We start from the raw sequence: 24,860 nt of genomic DNA, 5'->3' as shown, positions 1-24,860 counted from the left end.
AACTTAACTGCTCTACTGTTGTATTTAAAGTAATTAAGTATCGAATAATTTGACAATATCTAGTTCTTGGCCATTTTTCTAAAACTTAATGATATTCTTCCATCTCGTGTTTACTATTGTACTTAATACGTATAGTCAACTATTACTTTGCCAACAAAGCTCGTTATGACATTTTTCCAATTTACTTAATAAACTTGGATTCCCCATCAAGAAATGAGTATCTAATCTTTTTTAATTTTAAAAATATATATCTCTGATCAACTAACGTCACCTTATTGTGATTAAAGATATTAAATATAATCATATATCTATTATCTATACATAGAAATCATCAAACAGCTTTTTTAAAACTATACATTCAAATATATCTGAACTCTAAATTTATTTGGTTTAATATTTAGTGAATAAATTAAAATACAAGCAAGTTTGTCATTTTTAATCTCCTAAAATTAAATACGAGTAGGATTTTCAGCAACTGCGTCTTTCATTAAGCTTATATATTCTAGTATATTACAATATAAATCGTTCACGCTAATTAATTTAATTATTATACCTTTTTATACAAATAATATATAATTATATTCAGATAAATTTAATAAAAAAAATAATTTCCACTAAAATTGTCTATAAATTCTATTAAAATGTACATTTATGATAATGTCTATATGTGTAAAAGATAATTAAAACTTTCCTTATAAACGTATATTGTATCTACGTAGGTACTACAACTAAAATAATAAACTTCTGTTGAACTGCTGTTACTTGTGAATGATGTATAAGCATGTCTAAAGTATCTAGAAAATTGTAAATAAGTGTTGAAGTTCAAAAGTAGAATGTTGAAAGTTCATACGTTAACTTCTTGTTGTAATTTATATTAAATTAATTATTATTGGTGGACTTTACATACATAAATTAGGTACACAACTAAACCACACAAAGTAGTACATTTTTCATGTATTTTTTTTTTTTTAATACATATGATTGACATTTTTTTAATAGCAATTTAAAAAAAATGTACTATCTCATAAACAATAAACAAATGTGTGTGGTATTTTGTATAATATATATTAATTAATTAAAACTTAATGGAATACAAAAATATTATAATGTATGTGGTATATCTATAATGTGCTAAAATTGAAAATAGTTAATAGTTTCTTGGAAATATTATACAACATATTAACATTATGATAATATTTATGAAACACGTCTTATTTTATATCGTGTTAATTGTTAATAAGATTAAAGTGGTGACATTATGTTTATGTATACATATAATATAAATTTTACAATACAAATTGCACTAAAAATATGATATGAATAAGTAATATTTTATAACATTCCCCGACGTCCTTTTTATCTCCAAGGAAAACAACCAACAAGTGTCACGTGAATTTTTATTTTTATTTTTAGCTAGGCATTTGTATTGTATCTTTTCTAAGCAAAATATAACTCTAACGTCAAAAAAAGAAGGAAATATTTCACAAAATAACCAATAACAGTAATTATTTTATATTATATTAATTTAAGTTTAAATATTTATAATTATTTACTCATTCTTGTTTATAATATGCAATTTTAAAAATATTCTCTATGTACCTTCATGTAAAAAAAAATTTTAAAAAATGATGATTTTTCAATATTAATTTGTATTTCATATTTGACATAATATAAATTTGAATTTGAATTTTATTATTATTATTTTTTTATAGAATTCAGTATTATAACAATTATACCTAAAAATAATTTTGATTATGTTAAAAGTAGAAAAATATTTCAAATGTATACAAGATTTATTACCTTACCTATGTAAACTCTTACTATTTAATTTTAGAATAGTATCTTTATTTTATAAAACTGTAATATAACATACTGTAAAATTTATCATTATCGTTAAATAAAATAAATATACCATACTATCTATCATAAACTAGTGGTTTTCAACTTTTTCTGTATGACAACACCCTAATTTCAATCTATAAAAATGACACACTCATACCCAAACTGGGAAGATACCACCCTACTAACCCAGACGGCCCATGAATACATTATAAAAAATATCTTTTTTTTACTCATTAATTGTTTAAAAAATTTTGTGCCATTTAATATTAGGACTTTACACAGCACATTTGGACTTACTCGGCAACCACCAGTGTGTCACGACATACTGGTTGAGAACCACGGGACTAGATAGTAACATTTAGAAAAAAAAATTGAAAATACTTGAAAAGTTTATAAGATATATTAACAAATGGTTTCCTATTTTACGCATATTTAGCATTATGATCCAAAAGTTTTTCTTGTGGAATATGTGTATAAAATATAATACATACGAAAGCGGTTTTTATTCTTCAAGTAAAAACTTTACTTATGACTATGTATTGAAATAAAAATATAACTATAGCGTTTTAGCTATATTTTTTTGGTAAAAATTACTCTTATAATATAAGATTCTAAATTAAAGCTTGACCAAATCTGATGCTTTAAGAACTTAAAATGAAGGATAGAAATGTTCTCGTGTAGTATAATACATGTATATATAATTTAAAGTCAATTATAATCTGTCGGTAAGATCGAAAACCTCAATTTTTCGAAATCGTTTATTTATACCAGAGATATTTATAAATCATTCACAACATTGTTTTTACCAGTCAATTTTGATTTGAAATTATATATTTGTTAAGGTTTGTAGTTGAAGTTTATGCAATTTGAATAGAATAATTAACAAATCGTTAAAGACAGAACAGATTTACGTACTCGTATAATATAAGAGACTAGAGTATCAGGTTTTCCAGAGAAAGGATATGTATTTTATTCTTATATATAAATAAAACACTAAAAATAAAGCAAAGTAAGTTAATTTTTTTTTTTTGTGAAATAAAGAATCGAGATTTAAGATGTTTTAAATTATGTTTTCATCTTAATTTCATTCTTTGACATATTTAGTTTTTATTACTCTTCTTGCCGTTTATTTACTATTATACAAAAAAACAACCATATTGTAGCTGCAGTAGAAGTTATTTTTAGAAAAGCATCGATATCATAATATTTTTACAATATAACAGCATAATTTTGTTATACTTATTTTTCTTATGAAGGCTCGCTATATATATTCATATAAGCACTTATCAACCAAGTATTAAGTTGAACAGTTACACCATAAATGGTTGACTGAAACGAACGAATCAAATTGTTCATTCACGTATTTCTAAAAGCTTTCCCTCGACTTTACTATGACGCAGTAATAGCGGTTTTTCCTTTTTTGATTTCACGGTAGGTAAAAATAGTAATTTTATATGTTATCGTACGTAACAGAGAAACGAAATGTTGAATTATTTATTTAAAAGTTTGATTGAATAGTGAGAAATATGTATTGTCTTATAGGAGTATATTTTTTTTGCTATTCAAATATATTTTTTTTAACACTTTTTTTTAGATAAAAGATGATATACTCAAAAAATATTGTATCATTTTTAAAGATTAGTTATCGAGTCTGAGAGGTAATTTCCGAATTTTTTGCTAGCTTTTCAGTTTCATTGGTTTTTTGGTACAATATGGTTTTTTGTTACTTTAAAAACCACTATACTATGTTTAAATTATTGAAGCGAGTAGAATTGTTGCCGACTTTTCTTTCCATATTGAAATTCTTAAACAGCCCTTTTCCAATTTCTTTATTTTTCTTTAAGTATTTTTCCTACATCTTATAGTCCTGAAAAAAATAATATATATATCAATAAAAAGGTACATAAAACATTAATATGATTTACTTCCCATAAGAATTTTAAGTCCATTTTATTATATTGAAAATAATTTAGATCACGTAATCTACGCTGTGATAGACATTTATTTATGGTCGAATTCTGAATTTTTATCTTAGGATAGTTCTATAAATATTGAATAATATTTCTAATTTAATTTATTATTTTTAAAATTTTTAAGAGCTAGGAAGAATAGAGATCTAGACGATGTTTAACTATAAACAGTTGAAAATTGTTATATATACCACTTTTTTTTCACATTGATGGTTTTATGCAAGCCTAACTGAGTTTATTAATATTGACTCTTAATGTCTGATAAAAACAATCAAAGAACGGTCTTTCTCTTTCCATTTTCTGTAGCCATACCAAAAACATAAGTTTTGGTACCTTTATACATCTACTTTTGGTGGTTTATTTTGTTACTCCGATTATCAATATCGTTGATTATTATTTGATAAATATATTGTTATTTTTATTTCGTGAAGGATCTCACTATTTTTATGTATAGTTTTAGAAAAATGTTTAATTCGAGAAAAAATATTTACAATTTGAGTAAAAGGATTGTTTAGGAAAGATAATTTCGGGAAATATTTCATTCAGCAAAAAAGCTATTAGGGAATTTCGACTCGGGATAAATACTAGTAACCACATTTTATACAGCAGGAAGTTGAAAAATATGTTCTTAAGATAGGATTACTGATAAATCTATGTTTAATAATAGTTCGTTATTTTTTACTGACGTACGACTAATGTGACACAATGCCATTTCCTTAAATTTTTGATTTATTTCTTTTTATAGCACTACTAGTATATTATTGTATACTTTATGTCTTGTCTCATGACAATAATGTAGTAAATAATATTATTTTATGTGTTTATTTTCAGTTATTTTTATTGACGTTTTTGTCTATTGATAAAATTTATTTTTAAAATCAAATATTTAGAATACAATTATGGATTGCGTGGTTAAACTTTAACTTTTGAGCTATTAAATAATATATTAAATTTATTACTGAGAATACTAAAATAGTATGAAACAGAACTTTATAGTAAAGATCGTAAGAAATCTTAACATTATTAATATGTACGAGTCTTGTCAATGCGTATGTTCATTATGTTCTATATATTGTATACAGTATACACATATATCAAAGAATAAAGTAATAGTATTTTAAACTATTTTTGTAATAATAATATATTCCTGTAATTTTATATTATTTTAAAAACGATTAAATACATTAAAAATACCTAAAATAACTACAATAAATCTAATCAAAATGTATACAATGTGTATTTTAAAATTAAATCAAAATCATTAATTAAATTTAAATTTAAACTAAATCTTTATGTTGCTAGAAAAATAATATGATATAGTTTCAATTTTATAGCCACGATATACTAAACATTTTAATATTTTCCAAGCTTTATTAAATACTTTATAATATAATATGCAAATTAAAGTAAATAATAAATTATGAACAATATGTACATTATCTATAATAATCTGCAATTTTTTAAATATATAATTGGAAGATAATAATGTATAGTAAATACTAAATACCCTCATAAGTTTTCTGATAACGAATCTTTATAATGTTTGATATTTTATATTATAGTAATTTATGTGAGGTGACAAGTGTGTTGATATATTTTTTATTATTAAGTACACCAGTAAACGTCCTATGATATTTTGGATTCAAAAAATAATATCGATAAAAATTAAAACAAATTTCAAACAACAAAAAAGGTGGGTATAATAAACAAGGCGATTCCATCATTCTCAAATAACTTTTAAAGTCTTATTTTATAAAAATTAATTTATTCAAAATTTTCGATTTTTAAACAATTAAAGAACCATTTTTTAAAACACTTGCTTATAGATTTATCAAATATTAAACAGTTATGATACAAACTTCATTTTTTCAAATTAAAACACTATTTGTTGTAATAAATTATAGTATTTAAAAAAATTAATTTAAAAAATATTTTAATAGGAAAATTGGATAATCTTGGTTAAAAAATAGAATATTTTTATCACAATAACACAAGTAAAGAACATTCATTAACTTAAATGAAAAATATTTAAATTATGGCCCACATTCGGAAAAAAAATGATCATTAGAAGAAAACAATATTATAGACAAGTACTGCTTGTTCATTTTCATTAAAACTACACAATATAAAATATACCAATATTGCGTAAACCATTATACTCATACAAATAAAACTGTTTTTCAGTATAAATTTTCTATTATATTCCAATAATACTGTATTACCACTGTTTAAACTATAGAAGCAATATTTAAAATTAAGAGAAAACTTGCCACGCTACTATAGTTCATCTGGAACATTACTTTCAAAACAAAGACTTTCATCAAATAGTAATAAATGTATATAATAGTGTACATCAGTAAATGCTATGAGCACGTTCTGCTCGAATAATAAATCCATTATCATATTATTGTTTTGATTTAAAACTTTACTATCATAATATAATTAAAATGATTTAATACAAATAATGATAATTTTAATATATTAACGATTAGTTAAGACAAACTATGCTGAATAAGACTTCAAAAAAGTTTAATGGTATTTTTTATACATTGTTTTCCGAACAGTGTAATCCGGTAATGTGCGTTTAAAATAATTATTTATCAGGCTTTTACGTATATTGCACAAAAAACCTCACAAAAACCTAAGAAAGTCGTTGTTACGGGTAGAAAAAAGGGTATGTGAGTGTAAATAATACTATATCCTTGTATGTGCACTTCGAAGCCAAATTTTTAAATTTTACGTTTTAAAGGCGAGCTTACATAAGGTTAAATTTGGTTATGTTAAGTAATTATGATTGAATATAATTATTTTTAGTACTATATTTTATATTTGATAAAAAAAAAACCAAAATATAGCTGTATTTATATATAGTTTACGTAAATATAGGGAAAATACACTTATTATTAACATTGTCATTAATTTAGGTTTAGCTACTATACGTATGTATATACCCATATTGATTACATAATAATAAATAGCAGTGTTGATAAATGAAATAACGTATATTGTGAGATTCTTATAGATAAAATTTAGAATGATCAAAAACTTATATTAAAATGCTACAAACCGCGACTTACAACTTCAAAATATTCATAGATGTATCATATTATACGAGTATGCATAAACGTCATAACGATTTCCGCACAGTCTCTACGCAAAATATAATGGTGGCTACGAAGACAATGATAGTCCGACGGTTATTGCAATATTTTCATATGATATTATATGCTAAACACAAACCTCAGTAAGCCGCAATATGTATACTATGTATTAAATAGTATACACGTATCAAAGTTATATATGCATTCCTTCATCCTATACTTACCACCTGTGCTCTAGAAATTTCGTGGACTCTGAAAGATTTAATAATAATAATATACCTACTGAGAATTGATTCGAAAGGTAAAACAAAAATGGTGATAATTACAATATTCAAGGTGACTCTCCAAGCATTCTCACTCAGTTTTTCTTCTTAAATAATGCAGATTATTTAAAATCGGATTTTTTGAGTTTTTCAATATATTTTGTTAAAGTTTATAATATTTTCATATTTTCGTGGTTTTTAATACTATTATAAAAGTGTCCTGGGAAAACACAAAATTTTGGTTTTTAAATGTAAACATTCCTTTTTGTAATGTAACGGATAATTTTTCTAAAAGTGTTGAACGAGTAAATTTGAATTATTTAATTTTGTAATTTGTATACTAAAATTATAGTTAGTCAATGGCAGTTTTAAAATGTTAGTAACTAACATTGATTTATCAATATTTAAGATTTATAACAATGGACCAAGTATAATAAATACTAGATTCGATATTATAAAATTTTATATTTTTGTAATATAATTTTTAATAGACTTTATACTTAGTCTAAATATTTTAATAATTGAAAAATTATTCATTCAAATTTTAAATTTGGTACATCTAAGTTTAAAAAAAATATATCTACTAAATAATTTACAGTAAAAACAGGAAGGGAGATCGTTTGGAAAATTATAGTTTATATCGCCGCAGGATACTCCTTAAGTAGTACAAACAAATCTCTATAATTTGAAAATATGGCTTTTACGTTTATTTTAGTAAATCAGAATTTAAATAAATGTAATATCAAATAAAAACACAGAGATGGGCATACTTGGTGAACTACACTGTACATAATATTAATTATCATTTAAAATCATTAAAATTATGTCTGTTTTATTATCATAAAAATAACAAAGCGGTAGCAGTCATGGCGTTTTAGACGACACTAAAGAAGAATTATCATAATATTATACTGTGACTACCCCGTAACAAAATGGGTGTACTATTCTACTATTCTCTGTTCACCGAGAAACCGGACCACTTCGCGCATCCCGACTGACGGAAAAACGGTCGCATTGTCAAAAATCCCTTTTCCGCCGACAAAAAATATTTTATATACAGAGTAAGTTCAAATAAACTATCATGTGGTGCGGAATATAATTGAGCACAACGTAATATAACGGATCGCAATCACTACAATAAAACGCGACACTGTACGCAACTTTCCACCACTCATCGACAGATGATAAGTTGACGAGTTTTAGGCTTCAAGTGTTTTAGTTGAGAAAAACGACGAGTGTTTGTCCATTACACGGGTCCGGTCTCTTGGCGAACAGAGTATAGACACTACTGCATATTATTACGCGTGTATAGGGTATAAAGTTAATTATCTATCCAGTGTACTTACTTAAATAAAATTATAGTATACAGGTATATTGCACGGTTAAAAAGAATCCAAACGATTGGAGTGCATACGGGTACCTTCAAAACCCCACGTAATACGATCATTAACTTGACCATAGTTATTACAATTAATGTAAGAATTGCTGAAACTCGTTCGAGTATTAGTCAAAATGTTACTGTCAAACACTGCGTACCTATATATTTTATTATTATAATATGATAACATAAATTATGAATAGAGCTTATAATATTCTGTTTAGCTGGTATTTAGATGATTTGACAAAATTGTGTCTAATTGATAACAATATATAACCGTATTGTATATTCCTTTGATAAATCACCAAAGTTAATATTGAACCAGCTATAATTGATATAGATATTTCTGATAATAGTATTATGTCTATCAATTATATACGATTATAATTTATAATAATAAGAATAGATTATAGTGAATACTCCATCAATTTGGAACAATTAAGGTATGCCACACCGAATTGATAACGTCAACAATTCGATAATATTTATTAATTTATCTATTTTAATTCATCACTCTCTCTCCACTGTGAAATTCGGTGTTTTAGAAATACTGTCTGTCATCAGATTAGTCATTTGTCTCATTTCGTATATAATACCCAACTTTTTTTATATATATTAACATAACTTTATATTAATTTATATTATTTTAAATGATGCATTATTTTTAATCAATTTTTAGGTATTATAATGAATGTTTGGCTATCTCCAAACAAATGTTTTATAAACGTATAAACTAAAATAATTTAAATTTAAATAGAGTTTAACAAAAAACATTACTAATTTAGCTAGTGTATATTTATACCAAGACGTTTAAAAATGATTTTTATTCCATAATTACAGTTTACCTGCTACATTATTAATGTGTCTTATTTAATTAGTGTGCCTCGATGTTTATAAAAATAGCTAATAACCAGACAATAAAAATATTTTTTCTCAAATTAAATATAATTTAAGGATTTTAGCCAAATATTCTTAACAATAATAAAAATTACAGTGTTAATAATTTTAAATTTGTGTACCTTTATAAAAAATATACTATACTTGTATATATTTTATATAGCACCCGAGATATAAATAATAATTTTGTGTTATTAATTGCAATATAGCCTACTAAATTAATAAATTCATAAAAACACTTATTATTTTTCTTAAAGTTTGACGCGAATCATAAGGTTCATATAAACATTACATTACTACAAAATGTATTTTTAAATGTACAATTTGTAAAATTTAAATTAAACTATGTATAATATAATTCTTGCAATATATTTAATATTAGCTCAAAAAATCTTTGATAATACTTCAGATTTTGCTAATTATATAAATGGATTATTTACAGGAGGAGGATCAGTGGTGATGATTGGTGCGCCTAACCTTCGGAATCCTGGATCAAACGGGACCTTGACCAATGGCAGTAGAGCGTTTCAATGCCACCCGGAAGGAGAATCCGAAGCTACCATAACACTCACACTTGTCGGTTTAGGCATAGTTGCAAATACGGTGCTTATGGCTCTCATAATATTCAACAAACATTTGCGAAGGTAAAAATATTTTATTCGAATTGTAAACACATAAAAAAAAAATATATGATTTAAAGTACATTTTTTATTTAATTAAAGTATTTATACCATATTAATTCTCTTAAAATATAAAATAAGTAGGTATAACCTGACTTAATATAATAAATGTTATTCACTTATGGTTGTCCATACCTCCATATATACGTGTCTGGTTATTATGTATACGCGTTAAATTCGAACGTAATAATAACGTATGATGCATAATATAAATTTAATGCACAGTCTGCAGCGTAGACTCTACACACGTCGTGATAAATTTTGAAAAGGATTTTTGGCAAGCACTCAGATACCCCGGCAGAGCATCGCGGTGTTGATCGTCGACATAAGGCCGTATTATTATAATATTCGATGCGAGACTAAATCACAGAAACACGCATGGTCTGAGTATATATATACATGAATAGTTAATTTATATTATAAATTATGGTATATATATACGCACTGAATAACAGAATAATGAGGTTTTTGAAGGATGTACGTTAACTTTTAACATACCGGTAACAACAGTTCAAGCTGCTAGTTATGCGACGACAATCAAATCTAGTGCTAATCACCGACCATATTATACAGAGATAGGATTAGGATAGATTAGGAATTTGCGTTTTTTAAATGTAAAGGATAGAATATTTCAGGTGAATTGAAGTAATTAAATTAATAAACAATTTTAGAACATTGAAATATTTGTTTTTTATTGTGTGATGAGTGAGGTAAGGAAAGCGCAGATGCGCAACTGCGCTCGATAAGAAGAAACATATGTATTAAATATACATGATTTTGGCTTTTACTGGAATATTCATAATGAATTTCGATTTATGGTTTAATCAACGTTATCTGGAATAGTCACAAATTACATAATATTTCAATATACTAGTAACACATAATATATACATGGCTATAGGTATTATAGTATAACCAACGTAAATATGTCTCTAGAAAAGTTTTAATGCTTAATTGCTTTGAATGAGGTTGGTTAAAAATGTCTGTATAGGTATATTACGTTAACACTGATGGTTTCGAAGATCGTGATATAATTAATTACATTATGGTTAAGCATTATCTATTAGTTGTAGAATTATATTTAAATTATATTTTTGATACACTGCTTATCATAGTTATCTGTTTCCTTGATACATTAATTTAAATTATAATTATTACACATATAATTTATTATTTATATATATATTGTTGTTTCTAAATCATTACATAATATATAAAAGTAACCCCCAAAGATTCCTCTGTTCATTCATAATCAACTGCCCAAGCCGTTGAGATTGTAGTTATGTGCATGTGATGTATTGTAATATGTATATAATATATATATATATGTGTGTGTGTGTGTGTGTGTGTGTGTGTGTGTGTGTTCTAGGCCTATTACATATTCTAAAATATCCCTACGAGTCTGTATAATATACTAATATTGTGGTGCAAAATGCAAACGGTATTTTAACTCGAGTAGAATAGTAACCAATTAATATACGTGTTTATACTTTCCTTTCTCGGTAGTGCGTAACTCTATAATACGATTTAAACGTTTCAAAAAAAATTTTTCATGAATTAAATCATCACAAAAATAGTTGCATTAATAACTACTATAAGAATGTTTTAAAATTATGTCCGATAATAATGTATTATTTATTACCATGCAACGTCTTATGAAAAAATTAATCCGTTTTAACCAACTAAACGTGTATGATAATATTAGACTGAAACACGTACATAATATATACATATACAATATGCATATATAAAAATTCTATATAAATATAATGTATAGAAAATGTATTACTTGTATATTATATATTTAGTAGTCTACAAACGTATTTTCGTTTAAGACCTTAATACACCGTAATCGCCGGTGATAAAAAAATCAGTCACGCTGTCAAATTCACTCGACCATCAGTCGCAACACATGTGGATAAACTATTATAATAATATAATATTATTAATATTATGCCTTTGCAGTTGTGGTGCTCAGTAATACGTATTAGTATATCTATCCCGCCCGAATCTGCGTCGTATATGTATGCATGACCGATATAATATTAGGTATGCACAATATACGTACTTTTATATATATTATATATTCATAAGTATACATTATACGATTTACCATCTCCACAGTGCGATGGTCTTGACACCACAGCTGTGTTTGGTTAATATTTATGATACAATATATCATAATAATTAATAACGATGGTATAATAAAATAATAACAAAACCGTGATCGTGAACACTATAGATATATTATACTAAATAATTTAAATATTTTTATATACTGGGTGATTCGTCAGCTCATCTCTTTTTTCATTAATAATGTAATTATTAAAAATCTGATTCTTAAAATTTTAGAATAATATACTAAAAAATTAAATATTTTCAAGTTCTTCAAATTTTTTTGTACTACTTAAGAAGTATCCTGTGGAGATACAAACTTCTGTTAACCAAGTTTTTACCTTCTTTTTATACTGTAAATTAGTAAGTGAAACATTTTTTGAATTTAAACATAGACAATTAATTTATTATTTAAATTACAATAAGAACAAATGAAACCGCTGAAAAATTATATTATTTATTAATTACATGCAATTAATAAGTACGCATTAATAGCTGTCAGAATAATATACCGATATTTTAAAATCTAAATGCCTAAACTTTATTTATTCCTCCAAAAAAAGAAATGAGATACTGAGTACGGTAGAAGCGATAGTAATGTGCCACTTCTTCACAGAGATATATCATTTTATGATTCTGTGTAAGCACTTGTGTTATAGGTGTACAGCAGGCATGTAAAAAAATAAAATAAATTCTATTTTTTATTTTTTTATTTTGTGTCACAACGATGTTAGAAAGAGATATATTTTGGCATATGTAAATATTATGTGCATAATAAATATATCGTACTTTTGCAATGAAAAACCTAATTCAATAATTTGAATAATATAGTAATATAATAATTAATAATATTATAGTTCGAGATCATATAAATAAATCACCAACTTCTTATCTAGTCTTTCAACAGCCACCATTTTTTCGTGAATCGTGTTAAAATGTTATGTCGTGCGTTTGCGTGCGTATTTTATCCACGATATTATTTTATTAATTTGATGAATAATTAGAGAACTCTTTATCTAGCTCACTTCGCTTACCAACTGTTTAAGTGGGTCAAGACTCGGTTATGCCATGTAATCCAAAAGTCACTCCCTTTACTTTTTTTAATTTAATGTCTGTAATTAAATATATACACAGTAAGTAGAGAGTTATAACAAATATTGAAATTTAACAACATATTTTAGGTAACTAAAATAATTTTTATTTACAAATACCAAAAATACAAAATCTAAACACAATTTTATGTGGGTCTACTCTAATATTAGTTTCAATGACAATTTTACAGTTTTTAAAAACTTTTTTGTTTAATAAAGAGATGTAAAAATTTTAATAGTGTTTTAAAGTTATTAAACATTTACTAACACCGTGAATAACGTAAATTAAAATACGACTTGTTTGAAGAATTAATAAGACCATAAAGCTAAAAAATGTAATTAATGAGTAGAATTTAGAAAAAATTTTAAAGCATTTAATTTTTACTAACATTTTTTTTTTAAGCATCTCACATTCTCCTAATATTCTATTTAATATTTTTGTCCCGGTTGTTACTTTATTTGACGTTCCTGGTGTACGGCATATTAAAAGTAGGAAAAGGGCTGGGAAAATTAATTTTAATTTATCAACCAAACCTATAATACAATAAACCAATTAATCCAGTAAACCAAACCTATAATACGTATATTATTTATAAATTGATTACCAATATAGTGTATTTTTTTTATTTCGTGAACTTTGTTTGGTGGCTTGTACTTGAAATGCACTGAAAAAACATAACATTGACGGGAAATTGTGCTCGTTTTTACGGTTGTTGTGGAATAATAAAACATCATGGTGTCCTCTCGTGTGCAAATCTCGAGGTATAATAATAATGTTTTATGGTTTAGTTTCAACGTGCACAATTTACGAGTTTTTCTGATTTATTTTGTCCGTTAGTATTATACGAATCACAAATGAAAATTTTTTGAAAAAAAAGTACATAAATATATATTTATTAACATATTAAATGTTCATAGTACTTTTTCTGAATGACAGTAATAAGTGTACAACTTGCGTTTATCATTCTTTTTTATTTATTATTTTTGTTTAAAAATCATCTGTGAAATTAAAATATTAATATACAATTTCACTGTGGAAATAATAAAAATGGCTGTTATAGTGTTTAATTAAATGTATGTTTAAAATAAAAACTTTTTTTCAAATTAATTGTAAAATAAATGTAGATCATAAAAATTATATAATACAATGTAGTGTAAGTTTAATAAACAAAAATATAAATTTTATACACAAAAAATGTTATATTAATTGTATTTTTTATACAAAACAATACGAATACACTAGTTAAATTTTAGAGAGTAGATACATTGTTATTGCAATTTTTCTAAATTATAAGAATAATGGGTTTGATATTATATTTTCATGTTGATGCGCGATACTTGGATAATACACAAATAGTGTTTTAAATTAAGTAAAAACAATTGATCAACTATTTAAACCATAAATCATATGTCGAAAAATATGATTTAAATTTTAGAATATTCTTTAAAATAAATTGTTTTTCGTTTTACTAAAATATACCCGATCAAAATTCTTAACTTGAATATATTCAACATAAATACATATTTTTTTCTAATTGATTTTAATTATGCATCCATCAACAACGAGTACATTATAAGTGATTAATAAATATTTTAATAATAGATACATACTACCCCCATTCAATATACAATTAAATCAAATGTAAAAAAAACAAGGAACTTCGTTTGTTGTTTAAATTTTAGTTTTGTGTGTAACTCGTTGTCGAAAATGTATTTAATATGAATTTAGTGATAAATCATTGTACTCGTTAAACGATAAAAACGAATACTTACATAGTTACACATTAATAAATATTTTTAAAATTGGTTATATTTTATACACATTAAGGATTTGAAATAAAACAATTTAAGAACAGTAAAATTAGTTGCTCAGTTACTAAATAGAGCACAAAAAAAATAAAATAAATTAGGAATTAATAATATCAATACACTAATATTATTTGTTTTTTAAATTTTACTCAATAGTATTATTTTAAATAATTTAGTGATCTATGGTTTTATTTATTTTTCACTAGCAAAATTAAATTTAAATTATTTACGATCACTTAAGTAATACATCATACAAGAAAACAAGTTGTTAACAAATATCTTATAATTGTTTTTATTATATATACATATATAAAAGTTATCAAAATATTGGTAATTTAATCGATGTCACTAAAAAAGACTTACTAATTTATCGTTATTGTTTTTACTAGTAATATTTATCATTTATCAGTTTCATGGCGTTACAATTTTATAAATAACTACAGTGGAATATTAATAGAGAGCAAATAATTTATTTTGGGCTTATACATATTGTGCTCGTATTGTAAACAGCCAATAACTGTGATTGACATATTATTTTATAGGAAATAATATTATATTATAAAGACCAAGTTTTATGCATTCGAAAACATATTTCATATGTGCGTGTTTTATTTACGTATTTTACTGTTAACGAGACTGCGTGGAAAAAATGTAAATTTCCTATACTGCTGACAACGCTACTTATAACGCGCACACACGCGGGCATAGTACCTAGGTATATCACCTAACCTAAATACTAAAAATACTATACCACAGCAGTATTATTGTGTCTTGAACATGATATGTGTGATAGAAAATCCATTATTTAACAGCTCCCTCGTGTTCGTATCAAAACAGTAGGTATATTATATTACATGAGTGTGTGTGTATATGGAATTTGTCGCATTGTCATTACTAATACATGACTACAATCTTTCAAATAATGCACCAAAGTCGTAAAAAAATTCACTCTTTGTTTACTATGTTCTAAAAGCTTACGGATTAATAATAATTATTGTGTTGGTATATTATTATGTATAACTATTAAAAATTGTTTTTATTATTACGAAAAATCATGTGCGGATAGAGAGAATATTTTATGATAATATATTACTATGTTATAAGCTACCAAGAAATAAAAATAAAATTAACTGTAACGCGTTTCTTTTCTTTTTGTAATCTTTAATTTATGTACGTAAATAGTGTTTTTGTTTATATACGAAGTTATATTATTATAGAGAAAATGTTTAAAATATATACGTTATAATTTAAACATGAATTATTCACATCGTATAATAAAAAAGATAATTTTTTTTAAAAATCATTTTCAATACAAAATATAGAATATATTATTGATTGAAAAATGTCCATTTAAATTATACTTTATTAAATTATTCAAGCAACATTAACTATCATCTCCAAATTAGTTATTTTCCTAAAGTATAATTGTAATGTTATTGGAATGTCTGTTATTTAAAAATACTCGCATAACTAAAATAAAAACAATTTTCTTCATTACATATTACATTTAAATTTAAAAATAAACAATATGTTGTAAACTTATAAGTTATAACTAATGTGTTAAGAATACTTTTGTATAAAATATAAAAATGTCAATTTTCTAGATAGTTTTTAATAACAATTTTAAACTAAAATAAAATATTTAAATGAACAATTTACGAATTAACAACTAATGCATATAATTTTACTCAATTATCATAATATTATCAAATACTTACACTTTTTACACCATTTAATGAATGTACTGTAAAAATATAATAATTTATATTTCACAAAATGTATTTATAATCCTTAAAAATTATATAATATAATAAATTGTTTTTATTATTAACGTTTTATCTTTAAAAAATTTATTGAAATTTATTAAAAACTGAGCTTTTGATATATGTATGAAGAGAAGTAGGTTAATAAATACGAATGATTAATTTAATGTCAAAATTCTGATCCTCTGAATGTTATGCAATCGTAATGATTTAATATCGTTTTAATCTGTCGTGCGATTGAAACGATTGAATATTTTATAATATTATTATCTCTAGATTGTCAAATAATTTTCCGCACGAAACAACTGCTCAAATATGGTATTATGTATACATTATAATAATTGTTATGTAATCCTACAGATTTTCCAGAGTAATTTACAAAAGTTTCAGTAGTTATTTTTTATTAAAAACAATAAATATAATATTATATTGTTTAAAAAAAAAACAATAGCGAAAACGATTGACGAATGCTTAATATAATATGTGTAGTATCTATACATAAAATATGTATAATAGCAATATAAACAACGTTTATAAGTAATACAATTATTCAAACCCTTTTTGTTCCAACAAATGCATTACTTTTATACATTCTGGTCAAATGTTTAAATGAGTAGATACTACGAAAATGTAAGTTATATAAAGTAGCATAGAATAAATAGTTCCTCTGCTACAAATTTTCTCAGAAGATTAAAAAGGCTGTGTCCTAGAGACATGCTTAATGCATGAAATGAAAAAAAAATAAAAAATAATAAGCAAAATATAATACTAAATATCTAACATAATGTAATTTTTCTTGTCAGGTGTCACTAATGAAAATCTTCCTATATAAATAATTAAATGTTATTCCAACTAATTTTATCATCACATATACTTATTATTATAAAAATAGATTGTAAAATATATAGTTAGAATATTAGTCCTTAAAAATGGATTTGTAAAAATATAAAATAAATGTAATGTAAAATCGTATATCTATACAGTATTTATTATTATACCTAACTTAACTATTTTTAAAACTTATAAATAACTAAAATTGTTTAGTTACCAATTTTACCATAGCCCCATATCTTCCAAACCTTTTTTATGTACCTTTATTCTTATTACATATAGTTAAATAACTCGAAAAATTTTAATTTTGATACGTCAACATTTAAAAAAAAAATTATCCACTTAATGATTTATTGTATAAAATGGGATTCTTATTTTAAAAACAGAATAAGTGTAAATATCCCAAAGATTTTAAATTATGATCTTTAATTATATTTAAAAATTTCCTAAATCAAAGAAAAAAAAAGAAATAAACATGCTTAATAAATAATTCTGTAAATAAAATGTTATATTATACTTGATTAAAGGTGGATTTTCGAATTTCTCAGTATTTTAAACATCAATCGTTGCTACGAGTACTAAGAACCACCTCCCCAAACTGGTGTATTAATAATAATTGATCCACTGCTGCGGAAGAGTGGAAGAGTCTTTGGCACTACAGCCAAAGGATTTAATCAAGACATGAGCACGTATATTTACCAATTGAAATTGGGTGGCTAACCGGTGTAGGTCACTATTATTGAATTATATATACTAAGGTACTATTGTACCTATAGTTACACAAAGTCATCCAAAAGTTATATGTTACAATTTTGGAGTGTTTCCACAATAAAGTTGAAATATTATATAAAGTCCCATATCCTTTATAAATTGATTCGTCTAATGTCTACACATATTATTATAATATTATATAAAGTACATAACATTACAATTGAAAATAAATATAATTATAGTAAAGTGAAAATTCTGTCTTTTTGACAAACTTGTTAAGAACCCCTACTTTATGTACATGTATAATATTAAAAAAAAAAATGTCTTTATGTATAAACATTTTATAAATCGATAGCCTAGTGGGCGGACCGGATAACAAAGAATTTGCTGAGGTAATAATCTTTTTCGGTTGATTCCGAGTTAAGGCCACCGATGGACGATGGAGAGTAGTATTGTACCAGTCTTAGAAAAGTGTAATGTAATTTTATTCAAAGTAACATTTAATTGTTTACACATTATCTTTAATTAAAATAAAGAGCATCGATTTCAATGAAACAGTTATTTTCTTTTGTGTACCGTACTTTCTGAAATAAAACTAAGTATGAGTGCGGGATAAGTGTATGCGCACAGTTAATAATTTTAAAAAATAGAGCAATATACAAATACAATAAGCATAGTATGCCCCACTTCATCTTCTGCTGTTACGTACAAGATCAAATCTCTCTCTATATATAATCGTGTATACTTTGTACGTATACATCATCCGCAAATATTTCAATCACGAAGCCTTTTATCATCGTCAGAATTTTCAAATCATATTCATATTCCACAAAGCCAATATATTATAATTATCAAATTATTAACTCATGATTTATCGTTTATTATATAGATCAGTCGACTGATGCATTTCGAATATAGCTGAAAATATCAATCACAATGAATGTGTATGTGTGTGTGTATAAATAATATTTGTATTACCTTAATTTTTTCAGGTTAAAATGGATCTATTTTTTTATTATCATTCACCGTTTTACTTCAATTGAAATATGTAATGGTGCTATGCAACACAATCAAATAACAGCGATTAATTGAATGATCTTCCATTCCTTAATTCTGAATATAATTTTGTTATAAGTACAAAATACTGCAGAATGATATAATAAATGCGTAAAAACTGACTTAAATTCAATAGGTTCTTTTTATAACTTTTGTAACTTTAGGATAACTCACTTATGAATTTTGATTCAGCTTACTAAAAATAATTTTTTTTTTTTTGTTTATATTTAGATTTACCATTTGTTACAGAAATAAAATTTAAATAAAACAAAAATACGATATAGACTAGCCAAACTATGTATTGTTATGGGGTTTTATTTTAAATAAAATAATATTTAGGATATTATAATTTATTATTATCATAATAAATAAAATATTACAACTGAAAGGTTTGATGTGAAATATAATCGTATTGTGTTGTACTCAATAGACGCGAGTTGGCAAACGATGAAGTGTATGTTTTATACGAAACAAAACTCTAACATTCTACAGTAGTTGGTGTATTTGCTTGTGGTTAAATAGACTCCGTATTTATACAATATAAACGGAGTATGTATGTATACACGATGATAATATATATGTTTTTATAACAATAAACACTTATTATCTTAATAAATATTAGCATTTTTAAAAATTATATTCCTTAGTGTTATTGATTGATATGATTTTATAAGTTTTTACATACAAACAAATATCCATAATTTTATGCTTAAAATTAGTATATTTTATCTTTTATGAGAATTTCGATAGATACCTATATACAAATCAAATTTTGTACAGGTAATATATAATTCAGTCATACTAAACTTGCGACCCACTATTGTTTTTATTTGACCCAAAATAACTCATTGAATTGAAGAAAGAAAGAAAATTTTACAACTAATATATAAACTAATAACTTAACGAACAATTATAGTTTCAAGGTGTGTATTGTATATCATTACGATTAAAGATAATTATGTTTTTGGTTTTTTCACTATTTGTTTATTATAACATTATAATTGATTAATACGAACGACTAGTCATGTTTTAAATGTGTAAAAGCGTTGGTGTAAGGTACTTTTATTTATCTTATTTCAATCTTAAGTTACGTGAAACGCATATAATGGTTATTTTAATATTTGTTTTGTTATTATGGCAGAAATATTAATCAAAAATTAACGAAAAATAATTTTAAATCACATGAATTTAAAAAAATATTTCAGGGTCTAAGAGGTGAAAAAGTTGTTTTTTACTAATAAAACCCCCGTCACTAAGAAAAGTATTTTTTAGTGGGCTGCAACAATTGTAGGTATCTGATTATTCAAAGCTATTTAATGAATTTATTGAGTTAAACAATGATACAAATTTGCGAGTTATTTTTAAAAAAAAGAGAAAAAAAATATTTTTTTAATATAGGTAATGCCTAGAATAACAAAACAATACTAACATTTTCTAACTTATTGCTAACCACTTATTCACATCAATATATTTATGAGAAATTTCATATTCAAAGATTAAGCATGCAAATAATGCGTACAGAAATCGACTTACTGATATACATCTTAACGACTAGTTAAAAATAGCAAGCAGCAACTATACACTTGATAATATATCCAAAATAGTGAAATAAAATGTCATAATATTAAAAATTGGATTGATTTAAAATACATTTTTAATTGTTTTATAGTAAATTATCAAATGTTATGATAAATAAATTTATTTTTATTTTTTTTTTTATCTATCCATATTCATTAATTTTGACTTGCAATCCATGTAATATTTTCAAATATTTTGATTAACAGTTTATTACTCATCACTACTATAATATTTTATGGTATGTTTTTTTGTTTTAAAGGCCGTACCAATATTTATTTTTAATCGATCATGCTTTATTATTTAGTTTTTAGATTTCGAACAAGACTATTAATGTTTTGATTTTACTATAGTGTTTTTTTATATATTTTTTTTTTTTTTATGTTCTTTGATAGGTATGAATTTATGTAAAGAAAAAAATACTTTGATCTTTAATGTTGGGGGTTAGTTCTAGTTACAAATCGGTTTCAGTTGGTTTAAGTCTTTGGGTCATTATTTAACTTTTTACTATTTTAGTACATTATCATGAAAATCAAAAAATTATAAATTAAAAGTTACAATTTTAACAAAATTAGATATTTAAATGAAGAATAATGTCTATTACTCTAATTTAATCAATACAGAGATACACCCAAATAGTTACTCACTTATTCACTGTTTTTCTTTGGCGATATATATGTCACATACTGACATACAATAATAATAAAACTATAATATTATTTGTCTTGTTCCTCCCCTCTCCCAGTACATTTATAAATATATATTATTAAAATATAGAGATAGGAGTTGGCCAAAGAATATTCATATTTTTTTTTTTTAGTAATAATGATTGACGTTTTTAAAATGAGATGAAAAAAATGTACCAATATAATATTATACAAAATATTATTTACTTAGGTCAAATATTTATTCGATTCGATTTACATTACGTCCGTCTCGAAAATTGTGTGTGCCGGATATTGTTAATATAACTGGGTACAATATGTTTATGTACCGACTGACATTTTTTTTATAAAACAAGTGAATGCGAGTTAGGAAATATTATTGATAGTATATATTTTGCAGTGAATACTCACTGCTTTTCTACAATTGTAATACGCTCATCAGCACAGGGGTGTCTTTAAGAGAGAAAGAGTAAAAGAGATGGTAAATTAGGTAGATTCGCCCTCATTCTTTTTAGCTTTTTAAAAAAGTTATTAGTATTTTATAGTTGATTTTTCTTTAATTGAACTGTTTATATAAACATAAATATTAGTAACATTTTACATGAATTTTATACATACTAATCATACTAATAATAAATTACCTCTTTAAGAACGTCATTTCTGTAAATATTATCTCCATTTGACTAACGTATATAACAAAAAAATTGTACAATAAGAATATATCATTTTACTCTAAATAATATTAAAGAAATATTTAGCTTATTTTTAAATTTAAAGTTAAAAATATTTTATAGGGCTCCGCGCTGTTTCTATTTTAAAATAAGCTAAGAAGATTTTAAAATTGTAATTTTTTTATTAACTTATTTAAAATACTCATTATTTGATTTAATATTAAAATATCTTAAAATTCTTACGGAATATTAACTTTCAATTTTCAATTCACTGTAATAATTAAATAAAACAGAATAAAAGAGATTATTTTGAGTTTATAATTTACTGTATGTTTTATGGGTACATGCGGGTAAAATATTCTTAAACGTGCTCATAAAATCATTTATACAAGTACTTAACAATGAGTAATGTCAAATTATATGTAGATACTGAATTTTTTAAACTTTTGTTTTTGTCACTCCACTACAAACGTGTTCTTTTATAAACACTCCTGAATCAGCTCATATAAACAATCTTTCAGTTACAAATTTCTATATAAATTTATAATATTCATATTCTATACTTATGAATCAGTGAGATGTTTAAAAAATATTCCTTTTGAGAATAATATGAAATCCAAAAAATAATGGGTTACTGTTAAAAGTAAGAAGCTAACAAAATTGCCGTTGTGAATAAAGTGAAACATTCTTTTTTTTTTACAATTTCAGTTACAAAAATGTATAGGTATACTGTGACCCACTTGAAACTATAAAAAATACTGTATAATATACATACCTTAATTATTATCTATTTCAAAAAAACAAAAGTTGGTAGATAAAACTAAAATATTATTGTTTCAAAAAATATCACTTCGCGGTCATGCTCGTGCACTTATTTACTATTATATAATAGGTAATAGGTATTATTGATGTATTTACTACAGCCATACTACACTATACCATATCATAGTGGTGGTTATTATACTTTACCGAAACTCGGGACAGATACGCTAATGCATTTTAAGATAAAGGCGAAATATCAATCATAATAATATATTAAATGCACCTACAATCTACATCGTTGTTACTGTTATTGTTATAATAATAATAATAATAATACGTGCGTTTATTCTAATGGCGTATTAAATTATACCTACATAATATTATAATAATATTTCATACATAAATGCGTATTTGTAGAGTGCATGTATTCGAGCGAATATCTCACGTATGTGTGAGCTTTTCGACACTTTTTGAACCGTTATATTCGTAATAGTAAGTATTTATATAATATATTGTATCACCGGAGCAGTCGTCGTCGTTATTATAATATTGTATACGACTGGCAGCGGTGTCACCGACAAAAGCGTATCAGAATATTACTCCGGACACAATGGAACCAAGCCGGTACTTAAAATTCGATTTATCATATAGTTCCGCGCGCGCAATCGTCATTTATCACTAGCCCAACATGCTACGCTGCTGCAGTTCCGTCATCCAGCGACTCCACCGCCACCACCGCCATTGCCAATCACCTATATATCATTATAATATATATATAAATAGGTATATATAATTATTTATTATTGCAATAACATTCTATATACCATATTAATGTAAATATATACGTCGTATTACATTATAATATATTTTCGAAGTGTGCATAATTTGCGCGCAACCCTCTTGGAAAGAACGGACCGTTAGAGAGTGTTATAAAGTTTCCACCGCATTGCATACGCGATTATAATATTAACTATTACGATGTGCACGATTTCGAAAACTAATCCTGACCTAATCTATTGTATACACTCAAAGTCATCTCATGACTCATTTCTAAAAGGTCACCAACCAAAAATATGCGTAGGTACTAGATATATATATTATAAAATAGCTATTAGATATACTTAATTCTTACATTAAGCGCAGAGATTACTTACAAAAGCTTCATTGTAAAAGTAAATAAATACAAGTCTGCGAATATGATTGCACACAGGACTACATTATTTCACGTCGTCTAATGCAGATCCTACTCCATTCCCATTACAACAGACTGTAGAATTACATAGTGTAATAAATTGATTACAGCTGGATCAACTATATTATCATATTCGATGTGCGAAAGCTTTGTTACAGAATCGTGTATCCGTCCCTATTTGTGCGTAGAGATTTTTATTTATGTACATATTTATAATATTTCTATTATTTTTATTTTTTAATTAATTAATGTTTTAACATGGGTAATAAAGTTTTTGCAAATGTATAATTTAACAAAGTAATGTATAAATACAATATAAATGGAATAAACAAAGATCTCCTTTGTTAATGGTCTAGTTGATCTTCAAAGAAAATTCATTTTGATAGGCTAGGTTTAGATGTTTTTTTCCATTATATAATAAAGAGCTTTTTAGTTTATATATGGGTTATTGTTGAAGTTTTTTTATTGGTTAATTATCCATGTTGGTA

General features: G+C 24.7%; 1 protein-coding gene across 8 annotated transcripts in view; it reads left to right on the top strand.

Annotated features, from left to right (window-relative positions):
• The window catches only part of LOC112595498, a 111,852-nt gene that overhangs the window by 46,514 nt on the left and 40,478 nt on the right, over positions 1-24,860 (top strand). For all 8 annotated transcript variants that reach the window (XM_025340742.1, XM_025340737.1, XM_025340738.1 and 5 more), the window contains one exon: positions 9,894-10,095. In XM_025340742.1, coding sequence (XP_025196527.1) covers positions 9,911-10,095 — 185 coding nt within the window. In that variant the 5' untranslated portion in view covers positions 9,894-9,910. The remainder of the gene's footprint in view (positions 1-9,893; positions 10,096-24,860) is intronic.

This window comes from Melanaphis sacchari, unplaced genomic scaffold (assembly GCF_002803265.2).
Source record: "Melanaphis sacchari strain LSU unplaced genomic scaffold, SCAv2.0 Contig27_pilon_pilon, whole genome shotgun sequence".
Classification (NCBI taxonomy): domain Eukaryota; kingdom Metazoa; phylum Arthropoda; class Insecta; order Hemiptera; family Aphididae; genus Melanaphis; species Melanaphis sacchari.
Note: the sequence above shows the minus strand (reverse complement) of the source record. Positions and strands in the feature narration are given on the sequence as shown.